We start from the raw sequence: 9,731 nt of genomic DNA, 5'->3' as shown, positions 1-9,731 counted from the left end.
CTTCCTTTTATTCCTTCCTGGGAGATGCTGGATATTGATCCAGGCAAGCATAGGATCTACTGTAGTATTACTACTACTACTACTACTACTACTGAGTAGTAATAATACTACAGTAGACCCTCTGCTTGCCTATTGCACCATAGAGATCGGCAGATGCTGGATACTGATCCAGGCAAGCAGAGGATCTACTGTAGTATTACTACTATTGAGTAGTAATAGTAGTAGTAGTAATAATAATACTATAGTAGACTCTCTGCTTGCCTATTGCACCAGAGATTGGTAGATGCTGGATATTGATCCAGGCAAGCAGAGGATCTACTGTAGTACTACTACTATTACTACTATTGAGTAATAATAGTAGTAGTAATACTACAGTAGACGCTCTGCTTGCCTATTGCACCCATAGAGATTGGCAGATGCTGGATTAATTGTAGCAGTAGCAGTAGCAATACTACTGTAGACTCTCCACTAACCCATGGCAACCATAGAGATAGGCATATGCTGGATTAATAATAATAATAATAATAATAATAATAGTAATGGTGGTGGTGGTAGTAGTAGTGGTAATAATAATAATAATAATACGAATAAGGCAGACCCACTGCTAATCTGTGGCACCCATAGAGATTGGTAGATGCTGGATTAACAATAATACTGGTAGTAGTAGTAGTAGTAGTAGTAATACTACCGTAGACTCTCCACTAACCCATGGCAACCATAGAGATAGGCATATACTGGATTAATAATAATAATAATAATAATAGCAGTAGTGGTGGTAGTAGTAGTGGTAGTAATAATAATAATAATAATAATAATAAAACTAATAAGGCAAACCCTCTGCTAATCTGTGGCACCCATAGAGATTGGTAGATGCTGGATTAACAATAATACTGGTAGTAGTAGTAGTAGTAGTAGTAGTAATACTACTACAGTGGACTCTCCAGTAACCCATGTCTGTGGCACCCATAGAGATTGGTAGATGCTGGATTAACAATAATACTGGTAGTAGTAGTAATACTACAGTAGACTCTCCACTAACCCATGGCAACCATAGAGATAGGCATATGTTGGATTAATAATAATACTAATAATAATAATAGTGGTGGTGGTAGTAGTAGTAGTAATAAAACTAATAAGGTAGACCCACTGCTAATGTGTGGCACCCATAGAGATTGGTAGATGCTGGATTAACAATTGTACTGGTAGTAGTAGTAATACTACAGTAGACTCTCCACTAACCCATGGCAACCAGAGATAGGCATATGCTGGATTAATAATAATAATAATAATAATAATACTGGTAGTAGTAGTAGTAGTAATACTACTACAGTAGACTCTCCACTAACTCATGGCAACCATAGAGATTGATAGATGCTGGATTAACAATAATACTTGTAGTAGTAGTAGGAGTAGTAGTAATACTACAGTAGACTCTCCACTAACTCATGGCAACCATAGAGATTGATAGATGCTGGATTAACAATAATACTTGTAGTAGTAGTACTAGTAGTAATACTACAGTAGACTCTCCACTAACTCACGGCAACCATAGAGACTGGTAGATGCTGGATTAACAATAATATTGGTACTACTACTACTACTACTACTAGTAATACTACTACAGTAGACTCTTCTCCACTAACGCATGGCAACCACAGAGATTGATAGATGCTGGATTAACAATAATACTGGTAGTAGTAGTAGTAGTACTAGTAGTAATACTACAGTAGACTCTCCACTAACTCATGGCAACCATAGAGATTGGTAGATGCTGGATTAACAATAATGCTGGTAGTAGTAGTACTAGTAGTAGTACTAGTAGTAGTAATACTACAGTAGACTCTCCACTAACTCATGGCAACCATAGAGATTGGTAGATGCTGGATTAGCAATAATGCTGGTAGTAGTAGTACTAGTAGTAGTACTAGTAGTAGTAATACTACAGTAGACTCTCCACTAACTCATGGCAACCATAGAGATTGGTAGATGCTGGATTAACAATAATGCTGGTAGTAGTAGTAGTAGTAGTAGTAATACTACAGTAGACTCTCCACTAACTCATGGCAACCATAGAGATTGGTAGATGCTGGATTATAATAATAATTGTAACAATAATACAGTAGTGGTGGAGGCTCCTTCTCTGGACCTCACAACCTCTGTGTTTTGCGGCTGTCCGGCCATGTTCCAGAAGCATTCTCTCCTGACATTTCGCCTGCATAACGTCAGGGTCATCCATACTTCTAGAACATGGCGAGACAGCCCGGAACACTCACAACAACCCAATATCATTGTATCTTTTCACAAGGAATAAGCTGGACTCTCGGATGGATTCACAGTGCCACCTTGCGACCCTTTGGCTTCGAGAACATTACCCAAGCTTTGGGAAGATTTTGGAAAGGAGGAGAACCCCGTTGGGAACTAGAACTCCCCCAAATTGCACGGAACATTGGAACCCAACCGTTGGTTTTATTAGAACGAAGGGAGGAAAGTGAGAGACAACAAATGGGAACAAAAGAGGCCGAGAGTCAAAGAGTGAGGAGAACATCAACGGGTGTGGTCATGAAGGAATGATGACCCCCAAACGTCCAGATCTAGAGGTCACTCGGGGTCATCCAAGAAAGACAGCCTTCGTTCCAATGAATGGGTCAACCCAAATATGAGCATCTAGAGGTCACTTGGGGTTGGAGAAAGAAGACATCATTCATTCCAACGATCCCAAATATTGGTGCCCAGAGGTCACTTTGGGTCATTCATGAGCCATTGGGGTCAAACTCGAAGACTGCCTTCATTACAATGAATGTATCATCCCAAATATTGATACCCAGAGGTCAGTTTGGGTCATTCGCGAGCCATTGGGGTCAAGGAAAGTCATCCAATGAATGGATCGTCCCAAATATTGATATCTAGAGGTCACTTGGGGTCATCCATGAACCATTGGGGTCGAACTTGAAGACAGCCTTCATTCCAATGAGTAGATCGCCCTAAATATTGATATCTAGAGGTCACTTCGGGTCATTCGTGAGCCATTGAGGTCAAAGAAAGACATCCAATGAATGGATTGTCCCAAATGTTGATACCCAGAGGTCACTTTGGGTCATTCGTGAGCCATTGGGGTCAAGGAAAGACATCCAATGAATGGATCTTCCCAAATATTGATATCTAGAGGTCACTTGGAGTCATCTATGAGCCATTGGGGTCAAACTCAAAGACAGCCTTCATTCTAATTAACGGATCGTCCCAAATATTGATACCCAGAGGTCACTTCAGGTCATTTGTGAGCCATTGGGGTCAAAGAAAGACATCCAATGAATGGATCGTCCCAAATATTGATACCTAGAGGTCACTTGGGGGTCATCCATGAGCCATTGGGGTCAAACTTGAAGACGGCCTTCATTCCAATGAGCAGATCGTTCCAAATATTGGTACCCAGAGGTCACGTGGGGTCATCCATGAGCCATTGGGGTCAAACTTGAAGACAGTCTTTATTCCAATGAGTGGATCACCCCAAATATTGATACCCAGAGGTCACTTCGGGTCATTTATGAGCCACTGGGGTAAAAGAAAGACATCCAATGAATGGATCATCCCAAATATTGATACCCAGAGGTCACTTGTGAGCCATTGGGGTCAAAGAAAGACATCCAAGGAACGGATCACCCCAAATCTGATCTGAATCGTAAGGTCGACTACGGCGGCCGCCGAGGGTCAAGGTCCTTGTTGAGAAGGCCCAAGTGGTCCTAGAGTCCCCGGGGCGGGCGGCGCTCAGGGCTTGAGCTTGAGCCAGGGGTGGAGGATGGCCAGGATGGAGAGGACGGAGGAGGCCAGGCCGCAGAGGCCCACGAAGCCCGGCCCAGTCTTGTAGAGGCCCAGCTTGTCCAGCGGGATGAAGAGGTCGCAGGCGTTCTTGGCCAGGTCCAGCAGCAGCGGGGGGTTGTTGCGCAGGACGCGGGAGAGGAGGCGCAGCTGCAGCCGGACGCGCAGGGCCAGGCGCTGCAGGCTGGGGGACCGACCCCCCGCGGGGACCTCGCTGGCGTGGCCCCCGGACGCCACGGAGGAGGCGGCTGTCTTCTGGGAAGGCCGGCCATTGACCTCGCGCTCCATCAGGAGCCGGACCTCGTAGGCGTCCCGGCTCAGGTTCAGGATCAGCGCAAAGAGGTAGTACCTGGGAGAAGACGGGGGTGAGCGTCAGAAGGGGTCCCACAAATAATATAATAATACTAATAATATTAAGATATACATCTCTCTATGTATATAATAAAAGTCAGTGTTTGTATGTGGAGGTAGGGCGGTGTATGTGGCAGCTTTCTGATTGGCTGCCACTTTCACAGGCCACTGCAACAAGTACGGGTGACGGATCAGGACCAAACTTGGCACATATAACCCCCACTGCCCCCTTTACATCCTGGTGAAGTTTGGGGGAGGACGGACAAAGGTGGATGGGATTTGTAGTACTTTCAAACCCATCGGTTCCCACAGACCATGGATGATGGGACTTGAAGTACTCCCACTCAATTCCCGAGGTCGCTGCGACCCTCATTAATGACCAATCAAGACCAAACTTGGCACACAGAGTCCCCATGACTCATTCTACATCCTGCTGCTGCATGGAGGAGGGTGGGCAATGGATGATGGGACTTGAAGTACCCCCATTCATTCCTGAGACCGCTGCAACCCTCATCAATGACCAATCAAGATAAAACTTGGCACTCAAAACCCCCATGACCTACTCTATGTCCTGGTGCTGTTTGGAGGATGATGGACTCACAGTACCTTCACTAACTTCCTGAGACCACTGAGAGCCACATAAATAACCCCATGACCCTCTTTACGATCTGGTGAGGGTTGGGGGAGGCCGGGCAATGGATGATGGGATTTGTAGTACTTTCCCGCCCCTTTTGTTCCCACAGACACTGTGGCCCCCAACAAAGACGGATAAAGACCAACCTTGGCACACAGAGCCCCCATGACCCAATCTACATCCTGCTGCAGTTTGGAGGAGGACTGATCATGGATGATGGGACTTGAAGTACCCCCACTCAATTCCTGAGACTTCTGTGACCCTCATCAATGACCAATCAAGGCAAAACTTGGCACTCTTAATCCCCATGACCCTCTTTACGATCTGGTGAGCATTGGGGGAGGATGGACAATGGATGATGGGATTTGTAGTACTTTCCCACCCCTTTTGTTCCCACAGACTACTGCGGCCCCCAACAAAGACTGATAAAGACCAAACTTGGCACACAGAACCCCTATGACCCGCTCTACATCCTACTTGAGTTTAGAGGAGGGTGGACCAGGGATGATGGGACTTGAAGTACCTCCACTCACTTCCCAAGACTGCTGCAGCCCTCATCCAATGACTGATGAAGACCAAATTTGGCACACAGAATCCCTATGACCCACTCTACATCCTACTGCAGTTTGGAGGAGGATGGACCATGGATGATGGGACTTGCAGTAACATCACTCACTTTCTGAGACCCCTGTGACCCTCATCCAATGATCAAGGCCAAACTTGGCACACAGAGCTGCCATGACCCACTCTACATCCCTGTTCTGTTATTCAATGATTGTATGAGCATGGAGCGCAAGCAAGGCGCCCGTTCTCACCGGAAGGAGCGCTGGCTCCACTTCTCCTGGTCCATGTGGGGGACGAGGCCGGCCCGCCCGGCCCAGAGGATGTTGTCGCAGGCGAAGTACATGGCCCGGTTGAGGTGGCCGACGGTGATGCAGAAGCGCAGGACCACGTCCGAGAGGTGGATGGCCCTCTTGGCCGCCTCCAGCGCCTCGGCCGAGTTCCCCAGGCGGAAGACTGGAAGAGGAAAAGAGCCCCGAGTTACACACATCCGACTTACGAACGACTCACAGTTAAGAACAGGGCTGGACTGGATGATCTTTAGGGGTACCTTCCAAGTCTTGGATACTATCACTCTCTCACACACACATATAGTATATATTTCTTAAGTTGTGTATTGTGTTGTTCACCGCTTTGGGTCTCCCTTTAAGAGAGAAAGCACGCTACAAAATAATAATAATAATAATAATAATAATAATAATAATATTTGGGCAACTCCTTAAAATTGAAGCTTAATTAATTGTTAACCATTAAATTATTCATTACATAACTATAATATTATAATAATACCTTTGGCAGCTTCTAAAATGTGAAGCTTAATTAAATGTTACCTATTAAATAATAATAATATTAATACAATACTTTGGACAGCTCTTTAAAGTAAGATATAAATAATAATAATAATATTAATAATAATAATTATAATACCTTGGACAACTCCTTAAAATAATATATTAATATTAACATTAATAATAATAATAATACCTTTGACAGCCCCTTAAAATAAGATATAAATAATAATAATAATAATACCTTGGACAACTCCTTAAAATAAGATATAAATAATAATAATAATAATAATAATAATACCTTAGACAACTCCTTAAAATAATATATTATTATTAATAATAATAATACCTTTGACAGCTCCTTAAAATAAGATAATAATAATAATAATAATACCTTGGACAACTCCTTAAAATAATAATAATAATAATAACTTTGACAAATAGTAATAAATACCTCTGATTAGGTATACATGCATACATTGAGTTCTTTTAAGTAATTTTTTAAACTTATAATAAGATATAAATAATACTATTATTATAATACATTGGACAGCTCTTTAAAGTAAGATATAAATAATAATAATAATAATAATACCTTGGACAGCTCCTTAAAATAAGATATAAATAATACTATTATTACAATACATTGGACAGCTCTTTAAAATAAGATATAAATAATAATAATAATAATAATAATACCTTGGACAACTCCTTAAAATAAGATATAAAAATAATAATAATAATAATACCTTTGGCAGCTCCTTAATATAAGATATAAATAATAATAACAACAACAACAACAATAATAATAATAATACCTTGGACAACTCCTTAATATAAGATATAAATAATAATAACAATAATAATAATAATAATGCTTTGAACAACTCCTTAAAATAAGATATAAATAATAATAATAATACCTTTGGCAGCTCCTTAAAATAATATATAAATAATACTATTATTATTATAATACATTGGACAGCTCTTTAAAATAAGATATAAATAATAATAATAATAATAATAATACCTTGGACAACTCCTTAAAATAAGATATAATAATAATAATAATATTTAAATATTTTTAAAGATATAATTAATAATAATACTACCTTGAGCATCTCCTTAAAGTTGAAGCCTAATTAATTATTAACCACTGATTGTTAATGATTAAGTACTAAATGTTAACTCACGTTTGCGGCCGAGGCTGAGGTGGGCCTCGAGCTGCGTGACGCTGGCCAGGAAGCCGGGGCTGGCCCCATTCTTTCGGAGGGTGTAGCCAAGCAAAGTGCAGGCATACTGGGCGGCCCTAGGCAGGAAAAAGCAGGTTGAATGAAGACTAGGCCCCATCATTCACATTCATAATAATGTAATGCAATATCTATCTATCTATATAATAAAAGTGAATGTTTGTATGTATGTATCCGGAGGGTGGAAGGACGGCAGCTTTCCGGTTGGCTCTCACTTTCACAGGCCGCAGAGACTTGCATGAGCGACGGACCTGGACCAAACTTAGCACACATAACCCCCGTGATGCATTTTACGTCCTGGTGCGATTTGGGAGTGGACAGACAATGGATGATGGGATTTATAGTACTTTCAAACCCTTCGGTTCCCACAGACCAGTGTGGTCCCCCACAAAGACCGATGAAGACCAAACTTGGCACACCGAGCCCCCATGACCCACTCTACGTCCTACTGCAGTTTAGATGTGGGTGGACCACGGATGATGGGACTTGTAGTACCTCCACTCACTTCCCGAGACTGTTGCAATCCTCATCCAATGACTGATCAAAACCAAACTTGGCATACAGAGCCCCCATGACCCACTCTACATCCTGGTGCACTCTGGAGGAGGATAGACCCCAGATGATGGAACTTGCAGTACTTTTACTCACTTTCTGAGACCACTGTGACTCTCATGCAATGACTGATTAAGACCAAACTTGGGAAACATAACCCCCATGACCCCCTTTATGTGCCAGTGAGGTTTGGGAGAGGATGGAAAATGGATGATGGGATTTGTAGTTCTTTCAAACCCTTTGGTTCCCACAGACCACTGTGGCCCCCAACGAAGACCAAAAAAGACCAAACTTGGAACACCGAGCCCCCATGACCCACTCTCCATCCTGGTGCAGTTTGGAGAAGGATGGACCACAGATGATGGGACTTGAAGTAGCTCCACTCACTTCCCGAGACTGCTGCCACCCTCATGCAATGACTGATCAAAACCAAACTTGGCATACAGAGCCCCCATGACCCACTCTACGTCCTACTGCAGTTTGGATGTGGGTGGACCATGGATGATGGGACTTGAAGTAGCTCTACTCACTTCCCGAGACTGCTGCCACCCTCATCCAATGACTGATCAAAACCAAACTTGGCATACAGAGCCCCTATGACCCACTCTCCATCCTGGTGCAGTTTGGAGAAGGATGGACTACAGAGGATGGGACTCGCAGTACCTTCAGTAACTTCCTGAGACCACTGTGAACCATATAAATAACCAAGTTCTACAGCACTGCTGGTCACAGCTGACCTCCGGTTGGAGCGCTCAACACTGATACTATTATCAAATTCTACAGCACTGCCAGTCACAGCCGACCTCCAGCTGGAGCGCTCAACACTGATATTATAACCAAATTCTACAGCACTGCTGGTCACAGCTGACCTCCAGCTGGACCGCTCAACACTGATATTATTACCAAATTCTACAGCACTGCTGGTCACAGCTGACCTCCAGCTGGACCGCTCAACACTGATATTATTACCAAATTCTACAGCACTGCTGGTCACAGCCGGCCTCCAGCTGGAGCGCTCAATACTATTACTATTATGAAATTCTACAGCACTGCTGGTCACAGCCGACCTCCAGCCGGAGTGCTCAATACTAATACTATTATGAAATTCTACAGCACTGCTGGTCACAGCTGACCTCTATACTATATCCCCTGATAAGGTGCTTTGGACTCCAACTCCCACAATTCCTAGCACCCTACCGGCTGTGAGGGATTGTGGGAGTTGGAGTCCGAAACACCCAGGCCTGAGGGGAAGAGTAGGCCTCAAACGAAGCCTGCCAGGCCCCACTGTCAGGGCCCTGCTTGTGGAAAAGGCCCCTGAGGCCTACTCTCGAGTGCGAGGCCTGTCTCGAGTGCGGGGCCCACCTGAGGGCGCGCTCCTTGGCCTGGCTCTGGGCGCTGAACCGGACCCAGGGCTCCATCCCGCCGCCTCGGGAGTCTCCTCAGCGACCGAACGGGAGGCCACTTCCGGGAAAGGGACGGCAGAGCGCGAAGGACACACTTCTCGGGCAAAGGCCGCTTCTCGAGAAGGCGATTGGTTCGGATTCATTAAAGGTTATCCGGTTTCCCGATTGGCTGCTTACACGTCAATCATTGAGTACAGCCCGCAAAAGGCCACGCCCACCTTGGGCCTTATTGCCCACAGAAAGCTTCGGCGAGGGGGAGCTGTCACTCTTGTATGTCGTGAGGCGATTGGCTCGAAATCATTAAAATTCCCGCCCACTTTGTTATCCGGTCTCCCGATTGGCTGCTTACACATCAATCGTTTATAACGTGACGTGATTG

At 44.0% G+C, this 9,731-nt stretch overlaps 1 protein-coding gene across 1 annotated transcript; it reads right to left on the bottom strand.

Annotated features, from left to right (window-relative positions):
* Positions 1 to 2,446: 2,446 nt before the first annotated feature.
* PEX11B (peroxisomal biogenesis factor 11 beta) lies at positions 2,447 to 9,468 on the bottom strand. Its single transcript, XM_060757860.2, has 4 exons — positions 9,312 to 9,468; positions 7,341 to 7,456; positions 5,614 to 5,815; positions 2,447 to 4,162 (listed from the first exon to the last, which is right to left on the bottom strand). The coding sequence occupies exons 1-4, from the start codon at positions 9,365 to 9,367 to the stop codon at positions 3,763 to 3,765; spliced, it is 774 nt and encodes a 257-aa protein (XP_060613843.2). The 5' UTR covers positions 9,368 to 9,468; the 3' UTR covers positions 2,447 to 3,762.
* Between the last annotated feature and the right edge of the window lie 263 nt (positions 9,469 to 9,731).

This window comes from Anolis sagrei, chromosome 12 (assembly GCF_037176765.1).
Source record: "Anolis sagrei isolate rAnoSag1 chromosome 12, rAnoSag1.mat, whole genome shotgun sequence".
NCBI classification, from domain to species: domain Eukaryota; kingdom Metazoa; phylum Chordata; class Lepidosauria; order Squamata; family Dactyloidae; genus Anolis; species Anolis sagrei.
This window is presented reverse-complemented; position numbering and strand designations above follow the sequence as displayed.

Coding starts and splice junctions, on each gene's coding strand:
- PEX11B (XM_060757860.2), bottom strand. CDS start 9,367: ATGGAGCCCTGGGTCCGGTTCAGCGCCCAGAGCCAGGCCAAGGAGCGC. Junction 7,457..9,311: donor GCCAAGGAGCGCGCCCTCAG/GTGGGCCCCGCA, acceptor TTTCCTGCCTAG/GGCCGCCCAGTATGCCTGCA. Junction 4,163..5,613: donor TGGAGCCAGCGCTCCTTCCG/GTGAGAACGGGC, acceptor GTCTTCTCCCAG/GTACTACCTCTTTGCGCTGA.